Here is an 18,534-nt window from a genome sequence, read left to right as displayed (position 1 = left end):
TCATTTGAGATCGGCGCCGGCGCAGAGCCCTCAAAAAGACCCCAAATCATGCCCAGCTGCTGAAAAAAAGGGGTTACTATTGGAGCTTTTCCGCTTCAGTGGCAACGCCATCCAATAAAAAAAGCTTTCAATCATCCCCCAGTGCGATGCTGATGCCGCTTCTTCTTCTGCTGCTGCTACCGCTGCTGCTTCTGCTGCTGCTGGTTGTACCGTGTGGATTCCACTTCCTCCGAGCCGAACAGAAATTCTCGGACACACGGAGCACACGGAGCACACAGCGCACAACACCCAACGAGTGCGAACCCAAGCATTGCGCATACGACGTGTGGGCCGAGTGGCACAAATAAATAGTTCACATTTGTTTTGCTGCCGTTTTTTGTTTGTTTGGCCCTGTGTTGGCGATTGTTGTTGCTGCTGCTGCTGCCTGCCACCGGATTTGTTTATTTTTTTCACAGTGATTTTTTTTTTTGTTGCCAGTGTGTGCGCAAGTGTGCGTGTGTGTTATTGTTAGTATCCAATGTGTTCTTGCCGTTTTTAAACAGTGAATCGCCGCGAATTGGAGCCTTGTGATTGCCCCATTCTTATCAGCAGTTCCCTGAATTGCGATTGTGATTGCGAATTTCTCGCTTGACATGTAGCTGCGAATTCTGGGCGTGTTTGTCGCTGTTCGGTTGGTCGGTTGGTGGGTGGTTGTGAGCGGCGTAAAAGGGGGGACAAGGATCCGGAATCGGTATCGGTGAGTACAACTTACATATACATATGTATGTACATTTATACATTTGTTGAGCAAACGCAGCAAATGATTTGTTTACATTCAAACGAATGGTTCTGAAAAATGAGAAATATGCGAAATGTACTATAAGCGATTCGATTTCTTTCGCCGCAAGAACATTGTTTATTTGATCGCATGCATTGTTTCATCGCACATTGCCCCATTGCTGTGTTTATTTTTGATTATTCTGCACATTTGTTTGGCTTTGGTCTAGCAATCAAAATGCATATTCATTGGGTGAACTGCCCCTTCCACATTCGTTTGGGGGCTCGGTAACCGCTCTTGCAAGCATTATGTAAACCTGTGGGCTGGGCCACCGATTCCACCTGCGATGCCAACGTTGTTTCCGAGTTTTGGGTTCTCTGGGTTTTTTCCTTTTTTTTTTTTTGTATTTCCTCCCATTATGTTGGCTGCGCTAATGTGCTTGGCTTTTGTCTGATTTATGCCGCAAAACAATCAAATTATTGCCAGCCAACCCCTTCTGACCGCCGCACATCGGTGCCGCGAAGCTGGTGGTGCTCATTTTTTATGATATCTCTCTATTTCCCTTTTGCGGCCGCCGAGCCATTTCATTATATAGTCTCTAGCATGCACTGAAAAAAATATAAAATCATCAAAATCATCAAACTCATTGCATATTTTGTGATAAAAACTGAATGGTAGTTCTAAAACTACATAAAACCTATTATATATGATTAATAACATATTAGCTAGCTAATTTTTTGTTTCTTATATTAGCTATTCCTGATCACTTGTACATAAGCGCTAGCCAGAAAAATCTATGGAAATTACACTCTCGCTAATTTCTCGCAGTGCACGTTCAGCTTTCCTATTTTTTATGCCGCTCTCCTTTTTTCCGCCTTGGGTTTTGTTTTTGTTTGCGTCTTGTTTCAGCGCTGAACTAGTTTTTGGCCCACCACCATTCAGCACCGCGATTTCCTCGAAGAGGGTTGGGTGGCTCGAGAAGTTCCGGGGCTGTTCGCTGGTGTTCGTTGGACTTCCGCACTCTTCCGGGGTGGAGAGCCGTATGTCTTATATCATCATACAGCGGCTTTTCCGCCGGCATCCGATGGGGCAGAGTTTATCGGTGGCTCAAGGATCCGTTTGGCCAAGGACGAGTATCCTTCGAACACCCCTCGCCGCCTTTTTGCCCAGCTGTTGCATAAATTTTCGCATTTAGCTGCTTGTCTTTCACATGTGTTTGTGTGTGTGTGTGTGTGTGTGCGTATGTGGGCCTAACATGTGTGTGTGTGTGATGGGGTGTCCTTTTGCGGATTTCGTGAGCGTTTTATGCAGCTCAAGGAATTCCGTTGAAGGCATGACAAGGCTTTTATTCTCTTATTCTCATTCCCCCCCTCGAATGCCCTTTTTTTGAAGGGGTATTTAAGGCTTTGTGCAGAATAAGTCGGTTCTTATCTCAACAGGTCTAGATTATCTCTTATCATTGTCTAAAAGGGTACTTGCCATCCTAATGCATTATTTATAAGTACTAAATAGAGGTCTAGAAATATTAATAGTAACAATTCTATAGTAATCTGATATTTTCCTAATTTTAATATTGGATGAAGAGCTACACGCCTAATGATTTTGGACTGAATGATGATGATTGGTGTTTAGTCATCGAAGACCTTTATCAACGCGAATGACAAGTTATCAATCATTCGAGGACGACCCCAAAAATTAAATGAGAGTACGCTATTCTTGTGCTACGCTGGTCTGGAATAACTTGCCTTTTGGTGGCTTTTCTTTTCGCAATTTTCATTTGCAACCCAAACTGAAGTGCGCCCCATTTCCGCCGCCAACTGTCTGACTGACGGACTTGCGAGTTGTCGGGGTTACCGATTCCATTCTGGGCGGGGAAGGTGGGCAAATGGTCCCATTTCGGCCAAGTCAGTCATGTTAGCCAAGCGGCTTCTGCTAGCCGCACCGCACCGCCCCGCCACCTGGTCTGCTGTTTTTTGTTTCGTTGTCATAACAAAATAAACAGAAAAGAAAGAAAAAAAAAATTAATTCCACGCTTCCTTGTCGCTCCTGTTCCTGGCCAAAATACACAGATAATTGGCTTCATTAATGCGAACATGTTCATTTGAATTATTTTTACATAAACGAGCAACGCTCAACGATGCCAGCGGCAATCCGCAGCTAATAATAAGCCCGATGGTAATCCCAATTTCAGTAATGCAAAGACGGCGATATGGCACTACAAGGCTGGCGCTTTTTCGGTGTCTCGGCAACCATCATCATCTACATCGGCGGCGTCCTGTTCCTCTCCATGAACAACATACCCGGATCGCATCCCAAAAGACCGCGCATCGAACGTTTCGCCGAGGTGAGTCACGAGTGGCACAACAAGCTGACAGCTTTCCCATTTTCCGCTTGGCAATTTTCCGACTGACATGTGACATTCCAAGGAACGAAATGTACAAAAATAGCACGCACTCCGGTCGCAGGATGCGAGGGATGAAATATGTATGTTTATACCCATTTAATGTAACATTTCTTTCAATTTGTATTCACAGTTTCCCAGCTTTCATAGTCCTCGGTTTCCGATGCCCAGCCGCAAGATGACGATACGCTGGTGTCGCGACCTCAAGTACATAAATCGAGATCTTCCAATCTACGCGGATTACAAGTCCGACTTCTACAGTGAGTGCTGACCCACTGAAGTTTGACCTTTCTGTAACCATTCTGTAACCATCTTTAGCGGCCCTGCCCAGTGACGTCAGTGCTGCCCTGCAATCGCTGCCAGCGTTGACCGCCCTGGCCAGTTTTCCTGGCAGCGGTAACACGTGGCTAAGGTACTTGCTCCAGCAGGCCACCGGCATCCTGACGGGCAGCATCTACAAGGACTACGGCCTGCTGAAGACCGGCTTTCCGGCGGAGAACGTCTGCAACAGTTCAGTATTATTGGTGAAGACCCACGAGTGGGGCAGCAAAGCGTGGGCGCCCTTCTCGAAAGCAATTCTTCTCGTCCGCGATCCGGAGAAAGCGATCATCGCGGAGTTCAATCGCCAGAGTGGCGGTCACATCGGATTCGCATCACCGGATCGCTACAAGCGCACCAAGGGAAAATGTATGTTTTGCATATGGGGGCACAAACCAATTAAGTCCAATTAAGACAGTTATGCATTGTTCGGCTTATTATTATTGTTAGGCTTTGCGACTGAGAGCTTTAATATATTGCTAACTGCTTTGGTTTTCATTACAGACTGGCAGCAATTCGTGAGCAACAAGCTCAAGGGCTGGGAGATGATGAACCTCAGCTGGGCGCGCAACTTCACGGGCAGCATCAAGGTGGTGTTCTACGACGACCTGGTCCACCATACGGAGCGGGAGCTGCGCTCCATTCTGGACTTCCTGCAGTTCCCCATCAACGAGCAACTGATGCGGTGCGCCATTATGCGGAAGGAGGGCATCTTCCGGCGGAAGAAACGTCTGTTATCTTTCGATCCCTATACGGAATCCATGAGAGCGGAGGTGCAGAATCGACGGCGCATCGTGTACGGATTGCTGGGGCGTCAGGAGCCGTAGAATATGCATAGGATTATCTATCTATATCTACATTTATCTATAAGAACTATGGGCAACGAGAAGGGATATCGAATTCGTACCACCAAAAGGAACTAATTGAAAGCAGAGAAAAACTGAAAAGCACAATTGCAACGACAACGAGGCACAAAGCAAAAGGAATTGCAACCGAGTATTCAAATCATCCCCAAAATCATCACGACTCGTAGGACCATAGATCTCACTGGGGGTCAGCAAACACATACATACATACATACATACATAGGTAGTAATGCCCCAGCATGTAGTCCCGTTTTTCCAACCAGATCGTTCCCAATCGTTTGCTGCTCGCTTGGCGCATTAGTTCAAATTTGTTATGTTCAAACATTAGATATGGTATTTTATAGAGACGCATAACTTTAGGTTGATATATGTACGTACTCGTGTGTACGTATTTGGTATAGGCTATACAACAAGGTATTATGATTCCTGATCGAATTTATGAAATTCATTATAGGCCATGTTGTGCTTCATCGCTCACCAAAGCTCAACTCATCCGCAACTTATCCTTTGGTCACGTTGAGGTCCCATATTAGAATATCCTTGTAAAAAGTTTTATACACGACTCTACAATAACTTGTGAAATATTAACAACGGAGCCTATTAGATAATTGTACAAAAACGAAAACCAAACCAAACAAATCGAATGAGAAACAATGAAGTGGATTTAAAAAAAAAAACCAAAAATTTAAGTTTGTCATTTTCTGGGTTGGATTTTAAATGGGCTTTAAATAGCTTTTCGTGTGTCCTGGCTGCATTTGGAAAAGTTTTGAAATATAAAAAAACTTGAATTATATATTTTTTGAACTTTCATCTCCTTGTCTTCTTTTATAAGCTTTTCGCGTAGAGTCCTTAAAAGCTTTTATAAGCTGCAAGGATACGTAAAATCCTTTCAGTGTTCGCGTTTAACAATTAAGAATGACCCACAGATGGCGCCAGGAGGACGAAATTTTGATTGAAAAACGAAGCAATAACTAAACTAATTTTAAAAGAAACAATAATATAAAATCAATAAATAGAAAAATATAATTAAATATTTTATTTACTTACTCCTTGGCATCTTAATTTCTTAAATAATATAAAGCACAAGTCTGAAAAAACCTAATAAATTTGTTTGGTGTGTTTTAAAATGTGTACAACATTAATTGATTCTACTTCGAAATATGCTTATCAAATAATAAATAAATGTTTAATTAAACCAATTATTTTTAAACTAATTTAACATATTATTATAATAAAATTGTATATTTTTTATGTTTAACCAGATAAAACTTATAATAAATGGGTTTTGTTTAGCGGTTTGGCTTAGACTATGTGCGTTGCCTTCATCTTGGGCGATAAAGTTAAAATATTAAAAACTGTCTTTTATTTTATAAATAGGTAGGTTCTAAAGGTGGCACCCTGTAAGCCTGGCGTTGCGATCGGGACACCCTGTAGCTGATTTGCCATGCTGCATGCTTTTAACAGTTGCACTGCAACAACTAGGCCTTCGAATCGCCACTCCCCCATTTCGGAACTGACCCACCTGCTGGCTATCCCTGACCCACCTCCTCCTGCGCCAACCAACTACCTCCTCCCCCTCCTCCCTCTATACCTTTCCCCTCGCCTGCTCCATCAGTCCCACTGACATGTACGCCCATTTCTGTTTTGGCATTGTTGGTCCGCCGCCGCGTTGGCGTTTTGTGCCTTTTGTTGAGGCTCAGCGAAAGCCACCCACCGAAAACCACCCACCGGCCACCGGCCACCGCCCCCCACCGGCTCCCCTTTGAAAATCAGAAAAAGAGAGAGAGAAAATAGAGAGGCAGAAATGTGGAGGAAAAAGAATTTGTGCCATATGCTGGACATTGCGATGCTCGGCTTTTCCAGGGCTCCGGCTCTTAAGGGGGTGGTGCTACCCAGTTCGGCCCACTACCACCACCCACTCTCACCCAGCGGTAGCCAATGTGGCAGTGCGCAGACGTCGCACCACTGACGCTGGCATTGGCTTCGTCAAGTTTGGAAGGACTCGCCGGGTAGAGACACACCGACTGCTGCCCAATTCCAGCTGAACGAAGGCGCCGGCTGCGCTGCCCGCTCCCATCGGGCAACCAATCAAAGGGCACGCGCTGGCGTTATATAAGGAATTCGGCTGCCATTTTGAGGCAGCGGGCAGGACACGCCCACGCTGATAAATAATGAAAACATGTCGTCCGCCCCATTGAAAATAAACTCTGAAGTTAGCGAAACTCATCATAGAATTCTTTATCACAACACCACGCGCGCTTGTCTAGTTGTGAAATCTGTGTCCTGTGTCCTGTGCGCTGGCGTTTTTGAAAATTTCGAAAAAATAGTTTGTTGAAGGCGTCTGCAAAAATAAATACACACACATATATGCCCATTTAGCGCGGCGGTACGGTCGAGCGGTACAGAAGCAGAAGCAGAGTAATATCACGCAATCAAATTGCAAGTCCAAGAAACAGGAAACGGAAGTCGGTATAAAACGCGGGCCAACAGCTCCGCTTCGCAAACGGTAAACAGTTTGAACGCCGACGCCAAACCGTTTAACCCGTTTCGAGTGCGCGTAATTCGATTAGCAGTCCAAAAGCCAAGCAAAAAATAAATAAGAAATAGAGAAGAAAATTACAAATAATCAACCGACGGCATTCGGTAACTACTTGGGCAACATTTTTTTACTGTGATTTTTTTCTCAGTTCTGTCGCGTTTCACAAAAAAAAAAAAATACCCATTCAATTTGATGAACTAGCCAACGGGCCAAGAGAATAAATACAAGTGCAGTGCATACGATCGATCGAAGAATCAAAGCCAATATATAAGTAGAAAGAAATATAGTTTAGGGCACAGTTGAGCGGGCCCAGTGCATTTGATATTTGTTGATGTCCTGCATGCAGGACACGTGCTAAGGCTGTCCCAGTAAGTGCTTCAAAATTTACTCGCCAACCACTTTCGACGCCTCCAGGGCGTTCAAGCTGGAGGAGGATTTCGTCGGCGGCTGCATGACAATGTCGATGTATTCGACGACGGATAAAATGAAAATGTCAGCGCCCAGTTGTTTTCCAGGACGCTACAGTCCCTCCTATCGAAGTTCGGAGCAAATGCGTCGCTGCATGCCAAATCCATCTGTAAGTATCCATCGGCACTTGCCGGGAGAACCTCACCCAACCACCAATCCATTCGATTCCATCGATGTGATGCATAGGAGCCCAAGAATGTTTTGGGGGCGCATCCTTTAATTCTCAGGATAATTTCTGTCCAGTTTTGACTTCTCTTGATCTTATTGGCAAATCTAATTGGTTTCACTATGAGTTACCCTAAATTATCGGAAACTACAAACTTTCATATTCTTGGGATTGAATCTCAATGAGAATATTAGTATGTAGTTTAAGGCTATGAGTCCATGCTTTAAATATTATATTTTGTAGAAAGTCTGTATCAATTTCCCTCTTTTCCAGATCCTAAAACTCATTAATAATAAAATTAAATCATATGTTTTTATATTTATTATGCAGATACAACCTCTATAAATACGTTTTTACTATTCATAAATGATGCCATCTTAGGATGCCCTAACTCTATTAATTTGCTCACATATTGTAAATATAATTGGGCTTTTTATGAACACACAAGCGTAATTTAAAGACGTTAAGCACTTAAATAAGTATATATTGACAACATAGAAGATACTTACTATACCACAGAATATCCTTCCTTCTACAGATTCACATCTCATCATCCTGCGATTCTCTCGAGGTATGATTTTCACATTAGTACGATTTCATTTGAGTTCCTCCGAGTCATTGCAAAGCAAATTGAATTTGCTGTGGGATGTAATCAAAACCCTTCTACGATCACAGAACTTCAAGTCATCCTATAGCCTATGAGCTACATCAAAGTGGAACACTTTATGTACATGCTTTTTATTTTAATAACTTGGCTTTCAAAGTGAGTTCTTATAGCTAAAATCAGAGATCAAAATGTATATCAACTTATACAACATTTAAATACGTTTCACTTCACTGATAAGTATTTCGTATATCCGACTACGATTACAACATAAAACCATTGTTATTCTGAAATGACAAGGACAGATTTTCCAAGTATTACCATTTATAAGTTATCCCTTATAATCCGGTTCCTATTTCCGATATGCAAAATACTTTTCACAGGAGCTAGATCCTTCGTTTGCCATTTAAATATCATAGAAAGGGAAAAGTTGCACATTTTAAAAGAACCAGTATGTGTTCCTGTGACCCGCAAATATGGACTCCATTCATACTTTCATTTGCATTTGGCAGCTGAATGAATAAAGGGAATAACGAACTTCCAACACTCCGTTGAGCGATATATAGAGCTTGAGGATGCCGTGTTTTTCCCGTCTGAATGCATTAATAACGAATAATTCGGAGTATTTGGCAGGCGTCTCGGAGTTTCCCAGTGTCCTGCTGAATCATTTATGAGCTTTGAGTTAAAAATTGAATGGGAACATGGGCAGACATTAAATGGTTATTACTGACAGTTCTCAGACAGGTTTATTGATGCCAGTCTGCTGTCCAGGATTACAGGTGCAAAGGCGAAAAGCGAAGAAAAATAAGAAAAGAGAACAGGAAACGGAAATGCCAACTGCAAGTAGTGCACTTCCCATTTTCCGTTCGCGATTATTTCCGGCAAAGCATTCGTCTTAATTACGCCGTGAATGTCGCCTGAATGTTTCCCGGATTTTGTGGGTCCTTCGTTGCCCACGAGGCGAACCCAAACGGAAGGGTTGTGCAGTAACCTTGAAAAGTGATTTGAAATTCATTTGCATTAATTATTTACCAACTATTTGTATGCGCTGCTGACCAGCTAGACAAATAAAAAATGTAAAAGCCCGGGGTAGAAGAACAAAGACGAGCAAAAAATAAACGACCACGACTGAGTGTATATGGTTATAGCATCGTTGATGAATGCGTAGTTTACAGATTAAGGATATATAATCGCGAAAGATACAAATGGAAAGATGCAAGCTAACATAAGATTCTATATATTCCATATATTCAATTATATATTATTTTATTTTTATTACCTATCAATTTTAGAGCAATTCTTTTTTAATTGCATTTATAGCAGAACCAATCTTATGAATTAAATATTAAAATAGGTACGAAGTGAGCAATACAAATAACCCCGAAATAAAGTTACTTCACAAAAATATGAAAATTTTAAAATTGAAAAAAGGCGTCTCTTCCATTTCAATTAAACTTGAAAAACACCAATAAAAACTAAGTGGCAGGCAATTTATGGAGGCAAAAGTGTCTGGGTTTTCCACCAAAGTTATACCACCCATTGCTAGGGCATAAAAAGTGCATAAGCAAATGCGAAAAAGAATGCTCGAAAATTAGTTTGAAAAAAAAAAAAAACAGGCAGGTTGATTGCGCCCGAACAGGTGAATAACTTTTTTCCCACCCCATTTTGCAACCCCGCGCGGCAAGTCCTTAAATTAATCCGACACAGAAGCACTTTAAACGGCAAAAAAAAAAAAAAAAAAACGAGGAAATCACTTCAAGTATATTTCCTTCTTTAAGGGACAACAACTACATTTGCTTATCGGATTTGTAGCCCATGCCCCTTCAACTGGCCGTTAGCCACTTTTCGGCTTTTTGAAAAGCTGCCAACGGAGCAAGTTGAATGATCAAAGCGGCGGATTTATAGGATTTATATGCTACCCTTGGCTGGGCATTAAGTAGTCGGTGAGAAGGCAGGGGGAATATCGTCGTCCGGGGGGAAGGAGGGTGGCACATGCGGCTGAAGAAGCACCTTTTTAGCTGGTTACAAAAACACTTAACGCCTTGCAGTCCATTAAATGGAAATTTGTCGCCGATCCCCTGGACCGAAGTTTATAAACCAAAAGAACCAGAGAAGTGTGTTTTTCAGGGGCGGGTGTTTTTTTTTTTTTTTTGGTTTTTTTTTTGTATCTCTCGTTTTGGAAATTGAGAGGGGAGCTTTGGGCATTTGTCATTTAACTTGAATTGTTTGGCTGGCGCGCTAAACGGACAGCGGCGGCGTTAATTTGATTTAAATATTCATAAACTGCATTAAATGGCAGCGGCATTAAAACGAAACCACCTGGAAAACAATTGACAAATTATTGGCGAAATCAAACGGGGAGTAAAGAATACGGAAGCACAGGAATTTTCTAGTTAAAATATGTGAAATCGAAGGATTAGCAGCTCGGCTAAAATGGGTGGAAAACTATAAGTAAGTCAGTTCTTTGAAAACCTAAGAAAAAAGTGATTTTCAACTATCTATAATCTTTGAATGATATTTCTGCTCAATATCAATATAATTTTTTTTTTATATCATATTAGTTATCTACAGTTGAAAGTGCATAAATTCCAAAAAGTTAAGAAAAATCTAAAGGAATATTATTAGTAGATTATTATACTTTAAACATGCACATTTGCATGCTTTGTTAAAATAATTAGAATTCTGCTGATATCAGAAATAGTTAATATTAAGATATTCGTTATTAATACACATTCATATACTAAGATATATGTAATCTTTAAACTTTCTTACTGCCATTAAAAAAGCTGCTGGTTTTAAAGTATCTAAATTCATACGCATTTAATTGCTCCAGTATTTTTGGCGGTTTGTTTTGCAGCGCAATCGATAAAATTAAGCATTCAGCAATGCGTATCTATTTACACACATCATGAATATTAAATTCCCACAAAAATAAACAACAACAAACAAAAAATTATTTATATAAGCCACACACACACACACACCCATGCATCGCACATACACACACATATATGCACGTAAAGACACCGAGACACACGTGCAGAGAAAAATGAGACAAACAAACAAGTGCGAGACAGAGAGGGAGAAAGGACGAAAGGGAAAAAAACAGTTCACTTGATTAATTTTTCACACTAATAAAGAATTTATGTGCAAGTGTCAGGCTGCAGTGCGAACACCCCACCCCTTTCTCCATGTGTACGCTAGAATATGTGTGTGTGTGTATGTGTGTGTGTGAGCAGGTCAAGACAGTGTCCTGGCCATCGTCTTCCCTCTCCCTCGCTCCACCGTTGGCCAGGATCCTGGCCTAGGTCGTGGCTAAAATGAGGGGGCAAGAGAGACAGCACCATTTGATGAATGACTGCGCATATTAATTCATAAATTAATTCACTGCTGCGTTGCGGTGCCAAAATTTATTGGCCAACAAACTGTTGCGAATTCTGGTCAGGAGGGCTTTCCGTTCCGGATTGCCTCGTCCTGACTGGGCTTAAACAAGGATTTCGGTTTGGGAGCCATGAAAAATGAAGGAAATTTCCAAACAATGTCATAAATATTTAGTGCATATATACTAAAAGAGTTAAACTACAAATTTAATACAATGAAAGGTGGTTCTAAAAAACTTCAAATGTGTTGGTATGATACTAAATCCAAATCCTAGTTTCAAAGCTAGCCAATGGAAATATCTCGAAAACTTCCAATTTATTAAAATGGAATATGCACAATCCTTTGAAAAATATATCCCCTTTAAAAATGTACTAATGAATACAAATTTTAAAGAACTTTAATAGCTACATTTTTGACAACTGTAAGCTGACATAATTGAATTCTAAAATGATTCTTTTTATGTTTTTGAACAGACTTTGTTAGTCGCGACATTTTTAAACTTGCCATGCATATCAGATGAAAAATCGAGTTAGCACAAATAATTGCTACTGTGCAATTCCAACTACTTTCTCTTTTTCGCTCTCCCCTGATCCTTTGTGTCTCGACCCCAGAAGTCTGTCATTTCCTTGGCATCCTGTAATGGGAGCACGTGTAAATGTGGCCATTAAGGTAACACGACCCCCTTTTTGGCGCCCCTGTCCACCTGCAAGTGCAAACAAACTGTCGCTGTCGGATTATTTGCACACCACCACCCACTTCCCACCTCCCTGCCACCCTAAGTGCCACGCCCCCTCTCCAAAGACGCCCCTTTTTAACCAAGTGTAAGCAACCATGGTCGGATGGCTGGCTGGCTGTTTGGATGGTCAAGGAATGGGCCAAGACATCATTGGGAATGCACAACATTTTGATTTCTACGATGGCCGCCGCCCGGTTATTGCGGTCCTTCGTGGACCAAAAGGAGACAGCCGGCTGCGGTGTGAGGGAGACGGGTGCAGAGACGGCACTACACTGCTATAAATTGCACTTCACAACACTTTATTTTCGAATTGCATGTCAGAGTAACAAAATTATGTGTCAACGTTGCAGTACGAACTTAAAAAGATCCTTCAAAACCGTTAACTTTTAAAATATAAGTAATATTAATTAAACTTCTGGTTTTTAATTTAATTTAACTTAGCGAATTTAATTCTCCTTGCCGCTTTGAAATTCTTATTCGGAGTATAATTCATCTAGTCCTAGAATGCTTACAGTGGCCTTAAACTATTTCGATTTCCATTTGTAACTTGTGTGAGATCCTTTTTCTCTCTGTGTAACTGGCTGGTCCTTCGCATTACGCCTTTCGCCTGAAAATGGGCCGCAAAACGTGAGCGATGCCTTTGGCTTTTGGCCATGTGGGTTCCGTCTCATTCACACTGCGAAAACCCCCAACTTTGTTGTCGTCTTTCGTTTTCGTCGTGCGGCGTTTTGAAGTTTTGTGCGCATCTAAATAATTGATTAACTGAAAAATTCGTGCGAGTTTCGTGTACACAAGGAGTTTGCTGCATGCACATGTATAGCACAGATACACATACATACATGTCTATGTATATATACAAATATATATATATATCTATATATAAAATATAAAATCGATAAGACTGGAATAATAAAGACGACGACGACGACGGCGGCGACATGAAGATGAACCATCGGGCACGGGAACCGAAAAACTTTTGATATTATTTATTTAAAAACCCGCTAGTGGGGAATGGCCGAAAAAAAATCGATAGAAAGCCAGCTGGTTAAAGGCTTTAAGGTTCAGGTTAACCAGAAATCTGCAGATACTCTTTTGCCTCTCTTATCACAATAAACAAAAAAAAATAAAAAAACACATATAATTGCTGCAGTGGCAAATTGAATCTATACACAATACTATCGATGTTTGTTCCGTCTTTTCAGAGTCGTTTGTTAGAAGATGCTTCCCTATTATGCAATTCGTGGTCAGCACGTCAGAATGTAAGTTAATATTGAAAACACAACAAAAGTAAACCAGTAAACCATGTTTGTCTTGACTTGATTGATTTTCCTTTTCTGAAATTCATTTTGATATACATTCGACATTTGATATTCGATATTCGATATTTGATCTCTCTCGCCGACGCCGACTTATAAATATATCTCTCAGTATATCTATATGTATGCCAACGTGTATCTGACATCGAAGTTTGTCTTTGTTTAACCGAAAATTCGAATTGGATTTGGGTGATTTGTTCTCTATATAAACATATTATATATATATATTTATAAGCATATAAATATATTACCTATTGTTTCGATTGTGTTCTTGCCTGTGGACCAACTGTATATCGTACATACATGTATATCCCTGCATCCTCAATCCCTTATATGCATATATTCCTAAACCTGCTAACTTCCAACCTACTGACCACTACGATCTGCGATCTTGTCTCCACTACAGGGTGATATCTTCGCGGGCATCAACGATGGAATCCTCAGCAGAGCGGAGGCCCTGGCCGCCGTCGACATCCAGAAGCACCAAGCCCAGCATGTACATAGCCAAATGCCCTCCCAAATTAAGCACGACGTCATGTACCATCATCACTCCATGAGTGGGCCTCCCCAGCGTCCGTTGCAGGTGAGTCCAAGTCCAACTACGAAAATGCTATTTAGTTTGGGGCAATTGTTTAGTCTTAGTTTTAAAACCAAAAACTATGTAAATTCAATTTACATTGAAGTACACCATAGATTTAGTTAAAATGTTTCTTCCATAGATCACTTTAAAAGTTATTAGAACCATGTGAAAACCCCTCGTTTCTGGCTTTGATTAGCCAAGACAGCTAAGACTATCTGTTGTTCAAAAGCAAAGTATTCGAGACCAATTCTGCGCCGGAAGTGGTAGTCCTACGGTTGATTGAACTTAACCAAGACGCCCCTTCCTGTGGTTTTTGTACAGGTCGGACATGGGGTATTAGCCAATGTCTAGAATGCTGCAAATTATGAAAGTCACTCCCTGATGAGGCGGGTTATTAATGGCAGGGAAACGGAATCGAAATCGGAATCGGAAATGAAGAGCGGGCAAGGGGGAAAGGGGAAAAGGGGAAAAGGGGCAAAGTGGCAAAGGGAAACGGAACTGTCGCATTGGGACAGCCGAGAACTCCAATTTCCGTTTTCGATGGTCACACGCATGTCTATCTACAGATACATGCACACACGTACACTGTGCTTGTGTGTGTGTGTGTGTGTGTGTGCGGTTAATTTGAAATGTTTCTTTAATAAAATTAAAATTGTGACGTGTAAGCCTTCTGGGAACGTGCCACGTGACGGTCGTTTGCCAGGTAAGCACATCATGATTCGTGTCGTTAATTGTATTGTACTTCAACTCGAACTGGGCGTTCCGAAAGTACTCGCCTCTTCCTTCCCAAAAAAGGGGGTTAGGGCCCAAGTGGTGGTTGCCGCTTTGCTGTTGCTCTATTAGAACTTGATTGTAATCAAATTACACCAGCAACCTGTTTTCCTTCCTTCCTTCCTCGATTCTATTTTTTTTGCTGTCCAGTTTAGTGTTTTTCCACCGAGCCTGCAGCTAGTTGTTCATAGTTCGGCTGGTGCTCATGTCGCATGTTGCTCAGGTTGCTACTGTGGCTACTGTTCCTGTTGCAAGTTGCCACTTGTTTTCGGCACAATCGAGCATGACCAAAGTGCGCCCTGTCCACGCGCCGCCGTCCGCGGTGGTGGTTGATGTGGTCGTGACCCCCATCCAACCGCCGGCAATCGTCCGTAGGCAAAATAATCCACTCGAGTCCCTCCTGGCACATAAGGCACATAGGGCACATACAGCACATGCTGCACATGCAGCCCATAGCCCATAGCCCATAGCCCATAACCCATAACCCATAACCATTCCCAATTGCCAGCGCGTGCTGTCCTTAATTTTCGGCAAACCCACTCGACGCGACGCACTCGAGAGTTTCGATTTCGGTCTCAGGTGCCGGCCAACTCTATCAATCACCCACACTCCGATGGAATTGGAACTGGGAACACCCCAGTACAGAAGTCCGTACGATAATTCCCGCACACGGGATCTGCGATTCGATTGTTAACAAATTGGCTTTTCCGGCCAGAGGGTTTCGCCCTAAACGGGCTTATTAATAAGGACAAGAAATCAAAAGTCTCAAATAACAATCGCAACAGCAAGTGGATGATGCAAAATATTAGCATTTCAATTTATAGACTAGAAATCAATTTGTAGTATAAAGATTAGTATGAAAATTCACTTAATTTTGCAAGCAAGCTTCAAGAAACCAATTTAAGAAAGCTCTTCGAAATTGTACCTTTGGAAAAAGTAAAGGACATCCAAGTCCAGTTTAGACGTAACCCTTCTGTGGGAGACTGGACACCTTGTGTCCACCGCAAACAAGTTTGGCAACCGACCCACCCAACCGCCGGTCAGCAGTCGCACATGAAATATGAAGACCCCGAAGGAGAGCTACTTGTCCATGTGGGAATAACCTAGTGGAAAACACCTGGGCTAACGTTCACCAATATTTGGCATATCGAAGATAATTTTTTAATTGCTACTGCTAGTTGACCAATCAAGTCGACGGCATTTGGCACAATTCGTGTTTAATATTTGCCAATACCTAGAGAAGCTCCGGCATGTCGCGATGCATCCTTGCATACACTTCCAGGTGTTCGTGGTGTCTCCAACTTCTTCTCAGCAGCGGGGAGGTGGATTTCATCCTGCGACTCCTTTACATCCACGAACTTTCCATGAACCAAATGTCCCTTTGGTGCGACATCTAATTGGGGATTTTCCTCTGACTTCTAAATCAGAAATATTATATACCATACAGCTTCAGCAGTTTTACCTCTGATTCAGTTAAACTTATGCAAATGTAAAGAGCAAATTTCCATGACTTACTCCACTTTTTAAATATTTACTTACACAAGAATAATAAGATTATTCACATAGTACGCATAGGAGAGAACAATGAACTCCTAATGCATTTGGTCTTGTGAATTATTTCTAGGTCCAAAGTTATAGTAAATCGGTGCATAATTCATTAGATGGACACTCGTCGCTCTTTCCCCACCAGTTTTACCATTGAAAATAGATGGTTTCAAAGGTAAAATTCTGTCAGCCCGAGTTTACGAACTCCAGCTAATTGTGGCAGCTACGTAGTTAACTCAGTGCTACTTATAAAACCATCTGGACCCACTTCCAGTTCCAAAATCCTTTCGCATGGAACACCTCCCCCAAACCGTTCAAGTGGAAACTTTCGAGATGGAGGAGTGAATTGCAGAGGTGGGCTGTCAGAAACTCTGGTAACATGTGTCATAATCGTTATGCCAGAAGACAGAAGGCCCCCCCCAGCAGCAGGAGCATTACAAAACTCATTAAATTAAACTAATTTACGAGCCAGGAAGGAAAACAGCTAACAGCTAACAGCAAACAACTAACAGCAATTCTACTGGTTATCCAACTGGTTTTCGGTTTTCAGAATTTGGAATTCGGTTTTTGCGAGCATATGAAAAGCCAATTATGTGGGGAGGCGGCGGCAAAAGGGTAAACATGAGTAAATATAATGCTAATTAAAATAATCATATCCATCATAAAAACTCGAAATGCTCGCAAAGGGGCGGGTTTGTTGTCAGGTTGTCAGAACATTTGTAACAATTACGGCAGCGGCGGCAAAATATCCATTATCAATTTCAGCGCCCAACTGGGATGAAATTCGGGCTGCTGGAGTCGGGATTCTGGTTACGGAGCTGCCCACTTTGCAGTCATTTATCGCAGATTTTTCCGGTCCGAAACTTTTGCTCCGATCTGGTTAGTCCATATTTTCCAGGCCATGCCCAACCAACCCTCGCTCACTTAATTCAATTTAAATTACACTTACATACTTCCGGGCCGGTTCATATCCTGTCCATTAGTATTCGCAACATATGGCTCAATTTCCCTCGAAACGATATGAAATGAATCGAGTAGAGTCGCTTTGAGTCCTTTACCAAGCACGCACCGCCCAAAGGGATACACGGGGCCAGGATACTTGCAGGACACCGAGGGGGCGCCTGACCGAGGTCCCAGTTCCTGGAGTTCAACCACAAGTGGTTTATCATACTGAATTCATTTAGTGCACCTGTTTGATTTTTACTCTCCATTCCCGCCCGCCCTTCACTTCAATTCCCTTCCCCTCCTGCGGTCGTCATATTGTTTTGTAAATATCGTTAACTCACCATTGCCACTCCACACGCTAACCAAAACTTCCATATCCACAACCATTTCCGGCTGGCTTCAACTATTTTTCCAGCGGCGACAGGCGACAACAGCAAATATTTGTCTTTTGTGCACATTAGAAACAACTTACCGCTAACTAGGGTGGCTGCTTTAGGGTGGACCTTCGGGGGATACCCGCTGAAGTCCAAACAAACGCATATTTCGGGTGTTGATGAAATGCGTGTTTGCCTCCATGATTGCAGTTCCTCGAGTAGGATTTTGAACTTGTGTTCAGGTCTCGAAAAGAGAGCGCTATTCAAAACAAAAAAAAATCATTCAAGAAAAACCAATTAAAATATCAAAAACAAGTCCTTAATACATACACTATATGTGCAAGAACTAGAACTAAGTTTTAACACTCAAGTTAATATATTCTCCTATTTCTATTGCAAAAGCAAACCCAATATTGCGCTGAAATCAACAATAAATTAGCCCATTTATATTAAAAGTTCTATAATCACCGCAATTTAACATCCTTAAATTGCTTAACAAACTTTAATTACAAATCAAACCGAAGGCATTTTCTATAGTTGAGCATACATTGAACGGTTTTTTCCGACTTCACTTGGAAAACTGCACCTTCTAGTCGCTGAAAAGTTAACAAAGAATTGGAGCTAAGCAAATAAGTGATGGGCATTTGGCCCCCCAACCAGGAAATCATTCAAATTGCCCACTTATCGATTATTGCATATTGCTTATCGTGCGGTCATCAGCAGCATTGTCCGCTTATCGATTACCTTGTCATTTATCACCGATTCCG

The 18,534-nt window shown here is 41.8% G+C and overlaps 2 protein-coding genes across 16 annotated transcripts in view; both read left to right on the top strand.

The window, feature by feature from the left end:
* The first annotated feature begins 205 nt into the window (after positions 1 to 205).
* Positions 206 to 5,276, top strand: CG9164 (uncharacterized protein). Of its 3 annotated transcripts, none has more exons than NM_167440.3 (5): positions 206 to 736; positions 2,949 to 3,101; positions 3,292 to 3,418; positions 3,477 to 3,845; positions 3,981 to 5,276. In NM_167440.3, exons 2-5 carry the CDS (start codon positions 2,967 to 2,969, stop codon positions 4,301 to 4,303), a joined length of 954 nt encoding a protein of 317 aa, NP_727847.1. In that variant the 5' UTR covers positions 206 to 736; positions 2,949 to 2,966; the 3' UTR covers positions 4,304 to 5,276. The 3 variants fall into 3 exon arrangements, with proteins under 3 accessions (NP_727847.1, NP_573021.1, NP_727846.1); NM_167439.2 differs by lacking the exon at positions 206 to 736 and adding an exon at positions 1,694 to 1,797 and having other exon boundaries at positions 3,981 to 5,008; NM_132793.3 differs by having other exon boundaries at positions 206 to 3,101; positions 3,981 to 5,008.
* Positions 5,277 to 6,582: 1,306 nt separating this feature from the next.
* The window catches only part of acj6 (abnormal chemosensory jump 6), a 28,826-nt gene continuing 16,874 nt past the window's right edge, over positions 6,583 to 18,534 (top strand). For 4 of the 13 annotated variants that reach the window (NM_001258755.2, NM_001258754.2, NM_001258756.2 and 1 more), the window contains exons 1-2: positions 6,583 to 7,458; positions 13,959 to 14,135. In NM_001258755.2, coding sequence (NP_001245684.1) covers positions 7,333 to 7,458; positions 13,959 to 14,135 — 303 coding nt within the window. In that variant the 5' untranslated portion in view covers positions 6,583 to 7,332. Of the gene's footprint in view, positions 7,459 to 8,053; positions 8,087 to 13,438; positions 13,496 to 13,958; positions 14,136 to 18,534 lie in introns of all 13 variants that reach the window. The other 9 variants (NM_001014743.3, NM_001258753.2, NM_080137.3 and 6 more) reach the window with 3 other exon arrangements.

This window comes from Drosophila melanogaster, chromosome X (assembly GCF_000001215.4).
Source record: "Drosophila melanogaster chromosome X".
Taxonomy (NCBI): Eukaryota; Metazoa; Arthropoda; class Insecta; order Diptera; family Drosophilidae; genus Drosophila; species Drosophila melanogaster.
This window is presented reverse-complemented; position numbering and strand designations above follow the sequence as displayed.